Source organism: Schistocerca serialis, chromosome 12 (genome assembly GCF_023864345.2).
Source record: "Schistocerca serialis cubense isolate TAMUIC-IGC-003099 chromosome 12, iqSchSeri2.2, whole genome shotgun sequence".
NCBI lineage: Eukaryota > Metazoa > Arthropoda > Insecta > Orthoptera > Acrididae > Schistocerca > Schistocerca serialis.
This window is the reverse complement of record NC_064649.1, coordinates 125,458,947-125,477,682: the sequence shown is the minus strand read 5'-3', so window position 1 is coordinate 125,477,682 and position 18,736 is coordinate 125,458,947. Positions and strand designations below refer to the sequence as shown.

Below are 18,736 nucleotides of genomic sequence, written 5' to 3'. Positions count from 1 at the left end.
TATGGGGGGGGGGGGGGGGGCGGGGCGCCGTCCCTCTTTCCTGTTACCTCTTGTGGTTTGCTTTCGGCCCTTGCTCCACACGCCATCTGCCACTTTCCCGGTGGGTGTGAATCCTTCACGACCTTGACTTCGTGCAGCGGTCCGTGTTCACGTTGGCCTTCATTCGCTTCCTAAGGACACTACTCAAGCCTGGCTCTGTCGCCGTAAGTTTCACGACCTTCGCATGGAACTTCGCGACAGTTACTTTGTATACACTGACTGCTCTCGGACTGACCGTGGAGTCGGATGTGCCTTCGTCATTGGCGCCGACGTTTTTCGGTATCGGCTTCCAGAACAGAGCTCTTCGCTCTGTATCAGGCCATGCATTCGACACATGCGTCATCTGCTCCGACCATCTCAGTGCCCTTCAAAGCTTGTGTGTGCTGTACACCGTCCATCCCATAGTGCGACGGGTCCAGGAAACCTGCGAGCCACTGTGATGTTCATGTGCGTTCCTGGTCCCTTTGGTCTGCCAAGACTGCAGTCCTCGTACCTCAGCCCGCTAGTCCTTCCATTCCCCCTCAAGATCTCTGTCTTGCCGTCTGTCAGCAGGTGGTATCTCCATTGGTCCTCCCTTCATGGAAACAAACTCTGGGAAATTAAACCTCTCCCAGAGGCTTTGACGACGTCCTCTCGGCCCTCTAGCCAGGAAGAGATCAAGCTAGGTTGGATATCGGGCACTTCTTTATATCCGTCGCCATCTCTTAAGTGGTGCTCCGCCACTTTGGTCTCATTGCTCTCAGCTTTGGACATTCCGCCATTTCCTGACGTAATGCTGTTTTTTTTTTTAGCCGCGTACTTTCCCATTTGTGTTTGCCGTCTGAGTTGTTGGCCGTTTTAGCGAACGACGCGCGGATTGTTTCACTTTTCATGCGTCGTAGCAGTATGGCGAAAGACATTTAATGTTGAGGACCTCTCTTTTTCTTATGACGTATCTTATGGACTACTACCTGCTTTTAGCTGCCTTTCCTTCCATCGATTGGGCGTAATGTGTAGTCGCTTTGAACTACTTTTTTTGCCTTGGTGTTCTGCGGTTCTGACTTGGGCACGTATGGGCCTAGTTGTTTTTGAACCGTAAAACAAAACAGAAACAATTGGGCCAAAAACATGGAAGTAGGCAGGTGCGAGGTCCGAACTGTAGGCTGGATGAGAAGGAACAGTCCACTGAAATTTTGTGAGCTGCATTCTGGTGCGCAGACTCGTGTGATCCGTCACGTTGTCGTGGAGAAGGAGAACTTCGTTTGCGTTTTTGTGGTGACGGACACGCTGAAGTGGTATCTTAAATTTCCTTATGGCCGCACAGTGCACTTCAGAGTTTATAGGTGTACCATGGAGGAGGACATCAAACTAACTCCAAAGTCACAGAAGACCGTCGCCATGACATTACCGGCTGAGGTTGCGGCTTTGAACTTTTTCTTCCGGTTCGAAGTGACGAAACTAACGTTTCATCACCTGTGAGGATGTTCGACAAAAAATGTCGCGATCAGCACCGTAACGCGCAAGCAGTTCCATACAGATGGTTCCTCGTTCAGCGATCAGCGAGTGCAGTCATTTCCATCTGGCCAGTTGAAACTTTGTTGACTAAGTTGTTGTGATCACCTTAGTCGCTTCTCAATGACAAAACAAATCTCTTTCTGTAGATACTCATCTTTACCCATGTTTCCGCAGATATTTCGATATTTAAAGTTTGTTACATGTTTTTCTAATCTTACGAAGTTAGACGTTAAATATCACTACATAGAAATTATAAGAAAAAAATTCGCTGATGCTCGTGATGTAAAAAAAGATCTCAGTAAAAAAGGATTCACTATTTTCCAAACTAATTCATTTCACAATCACTTTTATCGTCTTTTACGAAGACATAAGCTGTTTTATGTCGGAACACCAGGTACAAACTACTGCCATGAGAGAAATTCAATATACGCGGTTCTACAAGCGTGGCTATCACAAAAATTGACTGATATGGGTCCCACTAATAACTTATCATACATCATTTCATTTTTCGTTTTGAAAGTTTTATATTAGGCCTTAGCGTGCAAGAGCAAACGAGATTGCCTTTTGCACTCTAGAAGTGTTCCGTGAGTGCCGCTCTGGTCACACGACACACGCCCAAGCGGTGGTCGAGTTCGTTCCATACATTGTGTAGCGTTGACATCCTGTTTTGTTTTTTTGGTCATCAGTCTACTGACTGGTTTGATGCGACCCGCCACGAATTCCTTTCCTGTGCTAACCTCTTCATCTCAGAGTAGCACTTGCAACCTACGTCCTCAATTATTTGCTTGACGTATTCCAATCTCTGTCTTCCTCTACAGTTTTTGCCCTCTACGGCTCCCTCTAGTACCATGGAAGTCATTCCCTCATGTCTTAGCAGATGTCCTATCATCCTGTCCCTTCTCTTTATCAGTGTTTTCCACATATTCCTTTCCTCCCCGATTCTACGTAGAACCTCCTCATTCCTTACCTTATCAGTCCACCTAATTTTCAACATTCGTCTATAGCACCACATCTCAAATGCTTCGATTCTCTTCTGTTCCGGTTTTCCCACAGTCCATGTTTCACTACCATACAATGCTGTACTCCAGACGTACATCCTCAGAAATTTCTTCCTCAAATTAAGGCCGGTATGTGATATTAGTAGACTTCTCTTGGCCAGAAATGCCTTTTTTGCCATAGCGAGTCTGCTTTTGATGTCCTCCTTGCCCCGTCCGTCATTGGTTATTTTACTGCCTACGTAGCAGAATTCCTTAACTTCATTGACTTCGTGACCGTCAATCGTGATGTTAAGTTTCTCGCTGTTCTCATTTCTACTACTTCTCATGACCTTCGTCTTTCTCCGATTTACTCTCAAACCATACTGTGTACTCATTAGACTGTTCATTCCGTTCAGCAGATCATTTAATTCTTCTTCACTTTCACTCAGGATAGCAATGTCATCAGCGAATCGTATCATTGATATCCTTTCACCTTGTATTTTAATTCCATTCCTCAACCTTTCTTTTATTTCCATCATTGCTTCCTCGATGTACAGACTGAAGAGTAGGGGCGAAAGGCTACAGCCTTGTCTTACACCCCTCTTAATACGAGCACTTCGTTCTTGATCGTCCACTCTTATTATTCCCTCTTGGTTGTTGTACATATTGTATATGACCCGTCTCTCCCTATAGCTTACCCCTACTTTTTTCAGTCTCGAACAGCTTGCACCATTTTATATTGTCGAACGCATTTTCCAGGTCGACAAATCCTATGAAAGTGTCTTGATTTTTCTTTAGCCTTGGTTCCATTATTAGCCGTAACGTCAGAATTGCCTCTCTCGTCCCTTTACTTTTCCTAAAGCCAAACTGATCGTCACCTAACGCATGCTCAATTTTCTTTTCCATTCTTCTGTATATTATTCTTGTAAGCAGCTGTCCTGTTAACGACAATCAGAGCCGCGCTGATGCGTTCTCTCAGCTGTACCAGTGTTCTTGACAATGGGGGCACGTGAACAAAGTCATTAATGTACCCACAAGGCCAACGGCCTTGCCGCAGTGAGAACACCGCTTCCCGTGGGGTCACTGAAGTTAAGCGCTGTCGGGCTAGGATAGCAACTGGATGGGTGACCGCCCGGTCTGCCAAGCGCTGTTGGCAAGCGGGGTACACTCAACCCTTGTGTGGCAAACTTGATTGAAAAGTAGCGGCTCCGGTCCCGTAAACCGACATACGGCCAGGAGAATCGTGTGCTGACCACATGCTCCTCCACATATCCGAATGCAGTGACGCTTGTGGGCTGAGGATGACACGGCGGCCGGTCGGTACCGTTGGGCGTTCATGGCCCGTTCGGGCGAAGTTTTTTTTTTTTTTTTCATAACGTGTACGGGTAACTTGCGGTGTCTTCTTCTTGCATGCACCCGTCAGCTCTTTGAAGTCTACTCCGGCGACAACAGCATAACGTACAATGTTGAAAATCCTTTCGGCTGCGGCTATGCCCCCTCATGAAACGCAGAACACAAACACGCACATTTGTAATTCTCAAAGAAAAATTAACATAATAGCCGGCCGGAGTGGCCGTCCGGTTCTAGGCGCTACAGTCTGGAACCGAGCGACCGCTACGGTCGCAGGTTCGAATCCTGCCTCGGCCATGGATGTGTGTGATGTCCTTAGGTTAGTTAGGCTTAATTAGTTCTAAGTTCTAGGGGACTGATGACTTCAGAAAAGTCGCATAGTACTCAGAGCCATTTAAACCATTTTTAACATAGTACACTGGCGGGTAGAACCGCAACATCAAAAAATGTGTAATGAAATTTCGGGAAGACATTTGTTTATGTGACATATTTAAGTGTTTAACGTTGCAAGATCACACGTTTATGTAAGCGCGAGAAACTATTGCAGATGTAAACTGCTGGTACATTAACAAGCGGTTAAACCGTTAGAATGTTTGGGACCGATGACCGTAGCAGTCTGGTACCTTCAATCCCACAAACCAACCAACCGTTAGAATGTTTAATGCAAAAGTGCGCACATTGTGATGCATAGGTGCCGGATGGCAGTTTGTAGGATGGAGTTCCATGCGTGTCACACTTGGGCAGTCACTACAGGGAAGGTCAACGTTGTTTGTGAATGACGCTGGAGTTATTGTTCGATAACGTCCCATACATGTTCCATTGGAGACAGGTCTGGTGATCGAGCAGCTCAAGGCAACATACCGACGCACAGTAGATGGTGAGCTGCAACAGCGGTACGTGGGTGAGTGTTATCCTGTTGGAAAACACCCTGTGGAATGCTGTTCATGAACACAAAAGGTCGAATCACCAGATCTACGTGCAGATTTGGAGTAAGAGTGCGTGGGATAACTGCGAGAGTGCTCCCGTTGTCATACTACATCGCACCCCTGACCACAGCTCCAGGCAAAGGTCCGGTGTGCCTAGCGCACCCAACGCACGGCCATCACTGGCACTGAGGCAGAACCAGCTTTCATCAGAAAACAAAGAACACTCGCTTGACGTCAGTGATGGCGGTGGTTTGGAGTTAGTGGAATGCCCGTTAGAGGACGTTTGGCTCGAAGCTGCCCTTGAAGTAACCGATTTGTGACAGTATTTGTCACTGTGGTGCCGACTGCAGGTCGATTTTGCTGCAGATACAGCACGATGCGCCAGAGCCATACGCCGAACGCGATGGTCTTCCCTCTCAGCAGTACGACTCGATCGTCCAGAGCCCGGTTTTCTTGTGACCGTACATTCTCGTAACCGCCGCTGCCAGTAATCATATACAGTGGGTACATTCCCGTCAAGTCTTTCAGGACTGCCGCAGAAGGAACATACAGCTTCTAGTAGCCCTATTACACCACCTCGTTCAAACTCAGTGAGATGTTGATAATGGCGTATCAACTGACCACGTCGAATCTAAAGGCAACTAACGATTGCGACGGTTACAGCGAGTATTTAAAAACAAATTTGCCGGCCAAAGTGGCCGTGCGGTTCTAGGCGCTGCAGTCTGGAACCGCGAGACCGCTACGGTCGCAGGTTCGAATCCTGCCTCGGGCATGGATGTGTGTGATGTCCTTAGGTTAGTTAGGTTTAAGTAGTTCTACGTTCTAGGGGACTGATGAACTCAGATGTTAAGTCCCATAGTCCTCAGAACCTTTTGAACCATTTTGAAAAATAAATTTTATTCGCATCGTCATAGTGCCACTACTATCTCTACTATTCGTCTGGTGTGAAACTTTAATAGACACAATTTTTCAGATGTAGAAACACACATGTTGCACAACTATTTCTTCGTGTTGTCATTTTATTTCTGTTAGTGTCCATAAAAACACTGAATTTGTTGTACAGTGTGTTACAAAAAGGTACGGCCAAACTTTCAGGAAACATTCCTCACACGCAAAGAAATAAAATATGTTGTGTGCACATGTGACTGGAAACTCTTACTTTCCATGTTAGAGCTCATTTTATTACTTCTCTTCAAATCACATTAATCATGGAATGGAAACACGTAGCAACGGAACGTACCAGCGTGACTTCAAACACTTTGTTACTGGAAATGTTCAAAATGTCCTCCGTTAGCGAGGACACATGCATCCACCCTCCGTCGCATGGAATCCCTGATGATGCGCTGATGCAGCCCTGGAGAATGGCGTATTGTTTCACAGCCGTCCACAATACGAGCACGAAGAGTCTCTACCGGGGTTGCGTAGACAGGAACTTTCAAATGCCCCCACAAATGAAAGTCAAGAGGGTTGAGGGCAGGAGAGCGTGGAGGCCATGGAATTGGTCCGCCTCCACCAATCCATCGGTCGCCGAATCTGTTGTTGAGAAGCGTACGAACACTTCGATTGAAATGTACAGGAGCTCCATCGTGCATGAACCACATGTTGTGTCGTACTTGTAAAGGCACATGTTCTAGCAGCACAGGTAGAGTATCCCGTATGAAATCATGATAACGTGCTCCATTGAGCGTAGGTGGACGAAACTAAAATGAGCTCTAACATGGAAATAAAGCGTTTCCGGACACATGTCCACATAATATCTTTTCTTTATTTGTGTGTCAGGAATGTTTTCTGAAAGTTTGGCCGTACCTTTTTGTAACACCCTGTATAAAAAATTAATAAATCCGCGTGGACACTTACCATACCTCTTTGCTTCGACAACTGATACAGAAGAAAGCCCTGTATCATCACAATGTGGCTTTGTGTTCAACAGACATTCTTGGTAACATCACCGGCTTATAAATGCCGATGGATGTTCCCTATGTCCGAATCCTTAGCCGGGAATAGGTAAAAAATAGTTTTCGGGGGAAGTGTGCAGTTATCAGCAAATGGACGAACTTCTGCAGTTCGCAGTACAAGTTTGCGTGCAAGCGAGTTGATTTGTAGGTGCTCTCTACTGTCTAACATTCTCGCGTCATGCAGACCGACGTCCGGACACGAAGTAAAAGCAGTTCATATGTGCGCGAGTGCTCACGAAAATAAGTTAGCTCCTTGTTTATTTTGAAGCTGGCAGCCATAACTCGGGGAGGCACTTCCGGCAGCGCCACGTGGGTACGAATATAGCAGCTCCGCGAATGGCCGAAGGGCAGCCGGGGAGGACGCAGAACGCAGTCTCTTGCCGAGATGAGAACAACCTTTCCCTCCCTCCCTCCCTCGTAGGAGGGGGCGGGGGAGGCGGTCCTGTATAAGAGCCGTGTCGGACGCGCAGTCGCGAGATAGCGATCTGGCCGGCTCTTCCTGGCCCTCGCAACCTCCCCACCCAACCCCGCCCCGCTCCTACTCAATCTCCTCCTCTACTCACTCTCGCTGCCGAGATTCGGCGCGGCCGCCGAGAGCCGCCGAGACAAAACAACATCCAATTCTCCGTAAAATAAATACGCCCCCGACTCATAAATGGCGGCGTGTGGTGGAGGGGGTGGAAACGGCCCCGTGAGATTGTTACCCTGAGCCGAGTCTGGGCGCCGAGGGGGTGGGAAGCAGCGGGAGCGAAGGAGGTCCAGATAGGTCTTCCTCCTGCATGCAGAATAAGGAATTAAGCCAGAGAAGTCGCTCCCCTCCCGCGGTATGTTTCTGTCGACCACTTGCCCTCGCTACCACTCCACAAAGAATTTTTGTTTCTTCGTCTCCTTTCTTTACTTCATTCCACTGCTTCTTCTGTTGCTTTACAAGCAGCAGTGACAATTTCATTTGCAAGTGTCTATGCTCTAGAAAAAATATTGCACAAGGTCTTTGTTTTGAGACAACTAAATATCTCGAAAATGGTGCGTCGTATTAAAAAGAAAAAATTCTGCATGAAAAGTTAATATTAATACAGGGGACATCAGTCTGTCCTACAACCGCCCACCTCGTAACCACTGTAAGTACGCTGTTTAGAAATAATTATGAAAAATCCTCCTCGATTGCACAGACTACCTGGTGTTTACCTAGGTTTCAGCGTGGGTAACCACGTCTTCTTTAGAACAAATATAAAACAGCTTGTCTAAATAGGCATAGTCAAAGGCTACAATCAACACCTACAGCGGCAAGACCCCATAATTTTTTTTACAAATACGCCGTACATATGTACCAAGTCAATAATATTTCTTATCTCAACCCAGCCAACGTACGATGGTCACGGGCTCTCCACCGAACTCTCGTACGTTGGCTGGGGCGAGGCAGCACACACAGGGTTGAGATAAGTAATATTATTAACTTGGTACATATGTACCGTGTATTTGTAAAAACATTTTATGGGGCATTGCCGCTGTAGGTGTTGGTTGTAGCCTTTGACTATGCCTATTTAGACAACCTGTTTTATATTTGTTCTGAAGAAGGCGTGGTTACCCACGCTGAAACCTAGGTAAGCACCAGGTAGTCTGTGCAATCGAGGCGGATTTTTCATAATTATTTCGATACTTACGATTGCTGACGAGCTGCAATGCTGAAAGTTGTTACGCTGTTTAGGTATTTATGTTGGTAACGCCACGTAGTGCTCTGTATGAAAATCACTGACTGCGCTGTGTGCAGCCTGTGGCTGGTTTGCATTATTAGAATATTCGCTATTGTAGTGTTGGGCAGTTGGATGTGAACAGCGCGTAGGCTTGTGCAGTTGGAGGTGAGCCGCCAGCAGTGGTGGATGTGGGGGGAGAGATGACGGAGTTTTGAGAGGTTAATGTAAGCGGACGATCTGGATGTGTGTCCGTCATAAAATGGAAATTTGTAAGACTGGATGTCGTGAACTGATATGTTATGACTTTTGAACGCTGTCAAGGTAAATACATTGTTTGTTCTCTATCAAAATCTTTCATTTGCTAACTATGCCTATCAGTAGTTAGTGCCTTCAGTAGTTGGAATCTTTTATTTAGCTGGCAGTATTGGCGCTCGCTGTATTACAGTAGTTCGAGCAACGAAGGTTTTTGTGAGGTAAGTGATTCATGAAAGGTATAGGTTATTGTTGGTCGAGGCTATTCTTTTGTATAGATAATTGAAAGTCAGATTGCGTTACGCTAAAAAATATTGTGTGACCGTTTAGTGATGATCAGAATAGGTAAAGAGAGAAATGTCTGGGTATGTTCAGTTTTGCTCAGCTGTTTGAAAATCAAATAACGTAAGAGTTTTTCCAGCACTGTTCAAAAAATGGCTCTGAGCACTATGGCACTTCATATCTGAGGTCATCAGTCGCCTAGAACTTTACTTAAACCTAACTAACCTAAGGACATCACACAAATCCATGCCCGAGGCAGGATTCGAACCTGCGACCGTAGCAGTCGTGCGGTTCCGGACTGAAGCGCCTAGAACCGCTCGGCCACCGCGGCCGCCTGTGTGGGGTTAATTCTGTATTTTCAAATGGGAAGCCCCCATTTGTATTGAGTACCCCGGATGTACGCAAAAAATATGTACGTTTCCCATCTTTGATAGACGGTGCTGTAATCGACAAATATCAAGTGTGCCTGTTTTTTCAATTAAGAACTGACGTATTTGATTCTACACTTCATTTAGGATTTAAATGAAAACTTTTGTATTCTAACGGTTGATGTTGGTGTTCAGACATTACATCAGTGATTGTGCAGAAGAAATAATACGGCTAGATATCGTCATTTGTGGAAAAATAGCTACTTCTATGGTAGCAGAGCCGAGCGGGGTAACCGCGTGGTCTAAGGGCGCCTTGCTATGTTTCGCCACCCGGTGAAATAGGAAGGGAAAACCTCTTGTTCCCATGTTCCTAGAGAATTTTAACCTCTTTGACGGTATCGAACATTTCACAATTTTCTCGCTGCCTGATTAATTCATTTGTGTCCATGATTATTTGCGATTTACCTCTTGCAAATTCATCTTCTTTGTGCCTTCTTCTCGAATGTATTTATAATGTAAATTTCTCCCCACAGAGAATTTTAGTGTCTCTTCGTGCGTGGGCGCGCGCGCGCACACACACACACACACACACACACACACACACACACACACACACACACACACACACACACACACACAGAGAGAGAGAGAGAGAGAGAGAGAGAGAGAGAGAGAGAGAGAGAGGGGGGTTTCAAAATTTCATCTGTATAAACGTCTCTCCGTTCTTTGAAGCTAATCTTACTTTTTCTGTTACAGGTAAGTGAATCAGCCAACAGCTGGAAACTGCGTTCGTAAAGTCGTGAGTAAACTTTTGTTTTCCTTGTTTTAAAGACGTTAGTGCTATTTGACAGCATTTAACTACTTGTTCTGTTTGTGGGATATATGTCGCCCTAATACGAATAACTGCGATTTGTGACCGTCCAGTCCATATTTCGTCGACCACTGCAATTGTTTACGCACAACAAAGACCACACTATCATATTATGATATGTGGAGAGTACGTCTACATTCGTTCTATCCGTAAAGCGTATTGTACATGAGATTAGTAAAATATTCGTCTGTTGGATGTGCTATCGCTCGGTTACTTTCCGTGTTTGCTAAAAACAATTGGAAACAATTTCGAATTTGTGCAAGACGCACTTTGATTACTTTTGCTTCACTTGCACGTGTTAAAGCATATTTTCTCTATTTTCAATTGGTTTTGTGTCTTACTCGGTCTGAAATTTTTTTGTTGCGTGGTAACATCTTGTCGAAATTCACACGAATTTCAGATCGATATTTCTATGCAAGATCGTTCTGGTGTAGGAATGGTCACTATTCGAGAGTACGACAGGAAGGATAATTAGAAACAAATTTGTCTAGTAAACGTTCACTCTAAAACTCATAACTTACAAGCTACAAGCACCTGTTGAGCAGCAAAGATGGTTCACAGGAGTGAAGATGAAAAAGTGCCCTTAGCTCTTAAGGTATGAATTTCAGAGTCCATGTTTATTAGTCTCTTCCCTGAATACTTGACCATTCCTTCCCGGACACGCTCTATAAATTACGTACTGATAATTACGCGATAAATTTTACGTTGGTTTACATGTGTAGCTTAAGTCATAAGCAGCTAGAGAGACAGTGGTAAAACATTATATGAACGAAAACACATTTAGTGTGTTCTAGGATTTTAAATATTCTAAAAAGTAAAGAGAATTGATTTCCTTGTTTATTACAAACCGCTTAACATTATTAATATGTCACTTTTGTTGTAGTGAAGAAAATAAAAGACTGATACCCTTAAGAAACTGCGCCATTTACGATGTAGTGAAGGAAACAGACTTCGTATTCGGGGAAGGACGTTTGTTTCTTTCTGAGAGTCTACGAACTTGGTTTAAGTTGAGGTATTGAAAAAAAAAATCCATCTGTAAAACTTAACTAAATGGCAGTGGGAGTTATACAATCCCAATCATACCTTATTCTTAAAATTAAAAAGGATAATTTCTAGAAATCTTTTGATTGCCTAGATAGCGTACATAGAAATTAAAATGTGATGAGTAGACAAGTTTCAGTTGAAACGCAACCATCCTCCGATATGCGAACCAGACAATGTTCGAAGATTATTCTGTAAAAAAGAAATTTTTCCTAAGGTGACTTTGTTTCTTGTGCTGGTTCGCAGATCAGAGGATGGTTATCTTGACCACTGAAACTAGTCTAGACATCAAATTTCAATTTCTATATATGAACGCGATCCAGGAAATTAAGATTTTTCGGACAAGGTTTTTTGTAGAGTTTAATAAATCACATCCATACTCATTTTGAGAAAGCAAGATTCCTCCTTCTAGGAGGGTTTGGTACAGTTCTTCTATAGTCTCTTTAGCTGCCCTTAAGGAAGTTGATCGCTCGCTCATTGTATGAATCAATATTTAATGCAAAATTACAAATTCAGTGAAATTGAGTGTGTGGTTTAAGGTTACGACAGAAGTGGAGAATAAAACAGCGGTCTGTTCAGCTAAGTGCACGTTGACCAACACAAAAAGTAGAATTTTTTGCCCAGTATGTGTTCTACTCGCTTCCTCCTCCTCCTCGTAGTTATCATACGATGGCATACGCATCAGCAAAGTACAGCTGCATTGGGTGAAGCGGATTTGTTAGTAACGATACTAAAAATTAAGTTGCGAAATATGGGTAATGTATGTTCTTACCCAACAGGATAAACATTAAAATTGAATACGTGTTTTCCGAAATAAGGCTATGTAGGTGGTTTCTGGGTCCCATGACACACTCATAAGAGGTAGGTGTCGTGGCATTTTGACGTACCTCCTCTTAATCGAGCCTTCATATTTATGTAATTAGATTTTTTTTTTGTTAAGACCCAGACATTACAACATATTTGCCGCGACGTGTGGTACTTCGTATCAGGCCGATGGCGTGGAAAGCGACTCCGCACGTGAGATGATGTCTTGCACACTGATAAGTAGATCGGGGTTGACTCTGAGAATGGGGTCGAATAGTCATTAATTATAGATCTTAACAACAGCAAAAGACGTTTGGTACACAACACACCATGAAAAATCCATCAGCCATTGGTCGTAACTGCCGCATCATTGCAGTAAACTTAGTTCCGTTAAATAATAGACTGCGGCAGTCACCGTAAAGTATACTAACAGGTATGATACAACAAGATGTTAGCAGGTTTTGTAGCTCGTCATACTAGTCGCATTCGTAAATCATTCAACCGAGATATCCGAGTAGGCTATTATTTCACTGTTTTTCCATTTTATAATTGTGTTCATAAATATAAGAAGTGTTTTTTCTGTAAATTTCAGTATTAGCTTACTACTAGCTTTTTTTACGTTCTTCTGGGTTCGAGTCGTGACTAAGTCTTGTAGTCACATCATTATATATATATATATATATATATATATATATATATATATATATATATATATATATATATATATATATACAAGAGATTTTTTTATTGTGATAGGCCCGTTACGGCTACAGCTGCTATTTTCAAGCTACTGGCTGACAATTATTGAACTACACGAAGTAAAATCGTCATAACTTCTGAATTTTTTGCGCTAGGACATACAAGCTGCAGGGTTGGCCGCGGGGCATGACAGGAATTAATATAGTTCGGTTTAGCAACGAAGCCTACTTTCATTCGGATGAGTTACACAGTAAGCAAAATTCGCGCATTTGTGGGACTGGGAATCCGCATTTCGCGATCGAGAAGTCGGAAGACTCTATGGTGGGCAACGACCAGTCACGGAATAACTGGTGCGATATTCCTCGATGGCATGGTGACTGCCGAACGGCCCCCCATTGTCCAAAGTGTCCCTGATTTCGACAAGATGTGGTTCATGCAAGACGGAGCTCGACCCCATAGAAGCAGGAGAGTGTTTGATGTCCTGGAGGAGCAGTCTGAAGACCCGCAGGCCACTGGCATGTGCCTCGATTGGCCGCCATATTCTCCGACGTCGTTATCGTGAAGGAAGTCATTCACGAGATATGCACGATGGGATCGCGACTTGTCGTCCATGAAGACGGGTGCCTCGCCAATATGCTGCCGGTATGGTTGCACTATCGGCCTGCGGATGGCATTCACGCATCGTACAGCCGTTATGGCGCCTTCCATGACCACCAGCGGCGTACGTCGGCCTCACATAATGGGACCCAAAAACAGCAGGGAACCTCCACCTTACTGCACTCGCTGAATAATGTGTCTAAGGCGTTCAGCCTGACCGGGTTGCCTCCAAACACGTCTCCGACGATTGTCTGGTTGAAGGCATATGCGACACTCATCGGTGACGAGAACGTGATGCCAGTCCTGAGCGGTCCACGCGGCATGTCGTTCCGCCCATCTGTATTGAGCTGCGTGGTGTGTGGTTGCAAAGATGGACCTCGCCATGGACGTCGGGAGTGAAGTTGTGCATCATGCAGCCTATTGCGCACAGTTTGAGTCGTAACTCGACGTCCTGTGGCTGCACGAAAAGCATTATTCAACATGGTGGCTTTGCTGTCAGGGTTCCTCCGAGCCATAATCCGTAGGTAGCGGGCATCCACTGCCCTTGGGCGGCCTAAGCGAGGCATCCTCCATGTCCGAACAACATCGCTTTGGTTTACTCCGAGACGCCTGGCCCCTTCCCTTGTTGAGAGCCTTTCCTGGCAGAAAGTAACATTGCGGACTCGATCTAACCGCGGTATTGGCCGTCTAGCATGGTTGAACTGCAGACAACACGAACCGTGTAGCTCCTTCCTGGTGGAACGACTGGAACTGATCGACTGTTGGACCCCCTCCGTCTAATAGGCGCTGCTCATGCATGGTTGTTGACATCTTTGGGTGGGTTTAGTGATGTCTCTGAACAGTCAAAGGGAGTGTTGAAATGGTTCTAAGCACTATGGGACTTAACATCTGAGGTCATCAGTCCCCTAGACTTAGAACTACTTAAACCTAACTAACCTAAGGACGTCACACACATCCATGCCCGAGGCAGGATTCGAACCTGCGACCGTAGCGGTCCCGCGGTTCCGGCAAAGGGGCTGTGTTTGTGGTACAATATCCACAGTCAACGTCTATCTTCAGGAGTTCTGGGAATCTAGGCGATGCAAAACTCTTTTTTGGTATGTCTAAATGAAATGTCGTGCAGTAGCAAGTACGGTACAGTCGGAGCCTTATACAGCCCATGGCCCGCCCACCCAGCCCGTGTGAAGTCTGGCACGCTATCAGCTGCCCTGGTCACGAGCTTAATCCGTGGTTAAGTAAACTTCACCTTGCCCCCCGCAGTGAAGCGGTTTTGTCCGATGTACTACTTGTTATTGGCTATGTAAGTGTCTACACCGGAGAGCGATGTTGCCACAGATACTAAGACCACCTCTGCCCTCTCCTGCATACCAGGCCAGTCGCCCCACACGTGTTGCTCGGCTCGCCTCACCCCACCACCCCCACCGCCCCCGCGGTCCGTCCTAATTTGCCTGCCATTCCGCCCTCCCAAGTCGAAAGCGATATCGCCCGCCCGCCGCCGTTACCCTTTCCTGCCCGCGGCTCAACTTCGGAATGGCGCTCGCATCGTCATATCCCGACTGCTGATGGCCCATCCCGACAGAAGAGAGGCCGTTCTCTTCTGCACTGACTTCCTGGTCTCTCGAGCACGCAGGCGCTGCTGTTGACACCACACCATCACGTTCGGTGCTCCTCTAGTGCCCCACAGGGCACAAAACACGGACCAGTTTTTCCACTCCATCCTTTCTCTTAAGGCCCAATCACCGACGCTCCAAATACCCATCCACTGTCAAAACAGCTTTGCATGACAATCCCTTTCCTTTTAAGAAGTTGTTGTCATCCGGTACAAATGAGCTCAAAACCCGATTCTTAAGGATTTCCCGATTCATCCAAACATTATTCTAATGATTATAGATAAATAGAAAGTCTGTCCTGGTTACCTTCTTAAATGCTCTAGCTTTCTCTGTTTTCCCAATTTAGTTTATGACTTCCAGTTACATTTGAAGCTGCCTTAGTGCCTAGGAGCACTTTTTTCTTCCGAAGAAGCAAGTGTTTTTCTGGCAACATTTTGAAATTTAAATCATATTCCTCGCAGTTGTAAATCTGTTCATTAGACAGTTTCTTCAGTTATGATTTTTTTTTTTTTAACGGTGTAATAAATTCCGAAACGGCCTCAGCTCGGCCAGAGCTCTATTCCGCGCTCATGTAGTCGACGTACTCCATACCTCGTCTTCCACTTGTCAGTGCTTAACACAGTGAACTCGCATTCGGGAGGACAACGAATCGAACTCGCGTCCGGCCATCCTGATTTAGGTGTTCTGTCATTTCCATAAATCGCTTAAGGGGGGTAGGACGTCAAACGGGCTGACTTGGAGCAGGAGAGGCACCACAGGCCATTTTATTTTCTATTGTCTATACTTTTACAAATAAATGCATAAAACTTTCTCAGCGTGACCAGGAAGGATTCAGGATTCACACTCGTAGCAGTGGAAGTGCAAAAACATAACAAAATAATTTTTTTTAGATATGAAATTTCATCATTTTTTCACTCACTAATGGCTGCATTTCTTGCTATAGGCACACGTTTCTTCATAAGTAAGAGAGACTCTTCGATGAATTTTGCACAGCATTCAAACCATACTTACAGGTGTCTGAAACTCTAGAATCTATTTAATTTATGAAAAAATGAATGATCTGTTACATTTTAAACTTTATGTTTAGAAAAAAATCAAATTTTGTAGTTAATAATCTCAATTTTTACCACAGTTTTTAATAGATTTGGAAAATTCTAGAGTTTCATACATCTGTAAGTATGGTTTGTATGCTGTACAAAATTCATCAAAGAATCTCTCTTACTTGTGAAGAAAAATGTACGTATAGCACCAAAAGCAGCCAATAGTAAGTGAAAAAATGATGAAATTTCATATCTAAAAAAAATTATTTTGTTATTTTTTTGCACTTCCACTGCTATGAGTGTGAATCCTGAATCCTTCCTGGTCATGCTGAAAAAGTTTTATGAATTTATTTGTAAAAGTATAGACAGTAGAAAATAAAATGTCCTGTGGTGGCTCTCCTGCTCCAAGTCGGCCCGTTTGACGTCCTACCCCCCTTAAGGCAAATGCCGTGGTGGTTCCTTTGAAAGGGCACGGCCGTCTTCCTTCCCGATCCCTCTCTAATCCGATGGGACCGATGATCTTGCTGGTTTGGTACCCTCCCCCAAATCAACTCACCAACCACTTGTCGAGCCAGCCCACACTACCGGTGAAACTGTTATCTCCCTCCTCAACCTTTTATTCTTTTTTTTAAAAAAAATGAGGTTTCTCCTGCAAAACTGGGCCAGAAGTCGGAGTTCCCTTCCTTGTTTCGTAAACCACAAAAACAACGCCTTGCTTGTTTTTCATTATTCTGATCATTCCTTTGAAGAAAACTTTTCCAACGTAAGTCGGTTTCTTCGACAGTCACCAGCAGTTACTACTCCAACGCACCGTATTCGACTGCAAACTTATTTTTTTTTTTTGTTAAACCTTTGTCAAGTTGTTCGAATGCTTCGAACTTAACATTCAAAGGCACAGAATTCCTTTCTTTCATTGCAGCTCTCATTCTGAGAAAGTGTTCAAACAAAAACAATCAAAAAAGAAAACGAAACACTCCAACAACGACAAACATAAAACACCACTTTCAACAAAAGGATTCTTTGTGTAAACAATTAAACACCGAGAGAAGGATGGGCGTGATGTCCTTGACATAGATACAACTAAGCGGTGTATGTGATTCGATTGGCGTTGGTAAGTGAGCGGGACGGGAAATAGGATCGAGGTTCGATATGCTGTACAGTAGATATTTTTTACGAGGTTCGGATTTATGGGAAACACTCTAATACTGTGCAGCTACGGGTAACAGCTATAGTGGCCACCACGAAAACAGACACCTGAAAGTCGGCTTACCGTCTTACAGATGTGCCAGATAGTGATAATTCCAAATTTTACTAAAAAAGTTCAGCAAAAAATGTTAGACATCTCTATTTTTAGTCTAGAATAAGGTAGAGAACTTTCTAAAATAAAATTCTCTCCAGCTGCTAAGAAAAAAAACTAAAAACCAACGTTACAAGAAATTTTGAAGAGAAATAATTTTTTTAGTTCAACATGTGGAAAAACAGAACCGCTGACATGTTTGGATTAAAGAAAAGTGTAGCAACATTCTCAAAATTTAGTGATACGTATGGTACGTATTTCATCGGGAAAACATAGAAGTATTCAAGATATAAAAAAATAAAAACCATAAGAGGTGTCAAACTGTTCAGTTTGTGTAACGAAAAATGTCGTTGCTGATGAATTTGCGTTGTGTTGGACCTAGTAGAAACTTGCAGCAAGGAAGTTGTTAAGAGAACTGTAAAATTAATTTTGCTAACACGTGTCATCATCATCGTGTAACCCATGAACGCATTTTATTTATGAGAGACTCCGCGCGCAACGTCGGGAGGTTATTTGCATGCCGCTCAGGACTTCAGTTGTGACGGCTCGCCATAATGCTACAGAAAATATCTCCTACACCGCGAATTTCTTTTTTATTTGATGCCGTTACAGACCCTTCATCACTGCATCCAACACCCAAATCGCCGAGGTACGCTATATAAAAGTAACTGTACGTATTTTTCAGGCCATTACTTCTGCTGAAATAGAGCAAAAGATATTTGTTCGTATGGTTTTGTGAAACAAAAGTTTTACCGAGATATATTACGACACCATGGTCCTCAGCATGCAATAAGTGCATTGCACGCAAAAAATTCGCTGTTTTTGCTGCATTCCATTAAAAATTTTCGTCCATCATTACAGTTTCTGACCCGTAAATCAAGTAAGCGGAGAACACGAAGAACGGAATTATTTCACGGACATCGCATTGTATTTTTCTATTCACCCGATGTAATCCTTTGTTATGATAACCCAGTACAGTTCTGCGCGCCAAATTTTTATTAAAAACATCAACTTCCGTAAATGAAATAAACATTGTTTCCCAGGCGGCCCTATTCGGGGAAGTTCGGCATGCGAGTGCAAGTCTTATTCCAGTCGACGCCACATTGGGCGACTTCCGTGCCGGTGATGAGGATTAAATGATGGTAACACAACAACCAGTTCACAAGCGGAGAATATCTCCAACCCGGCCGGGAATCGAACCGGGGCCTGCTGCATAGGAGGCAAGCAAATAACCACCCAGCCTAGCAAATTCCATAGATTCCCATTTTCGCTTGTATCCCTTTCTTGTTCGAATCTGGAGATTGGTCCGATTTTAATGTACTGTCAATATGGCGTGGAGTCGGTTCGGAAGTACCACGGGGTTTCGTTGTCAGTTTATTAACGTGCATAAAATTTGTATTATTTCTGGCTTCTTCACTGTTGGCCATATCAGGGAAAAAAATC

General features: G+C 44.2%; 1 protein-coding gene across 1 annotated transcript in view; it reads right to left on the bottom strand.

The window, feature by feature from the left end:
* The window catches only part of LOC126427993 (RNA-binding protein 25-like), a 39,984-nt gene that overhangs the window by 2,056 nt on the left and 19,192 nt on the right, over positions 1–18,736 (bottom strand). The window contains exon 2 of the mRNA XM_050089877.1: positions 7,305–7,516. Coding sequence (XP_049945834.1) covers positions 7,305–7,516 — 212 coding nt within the window. The remainder of the gene's footprint in view (positions 1–7,304; positions 7,517–18,736) is intronic.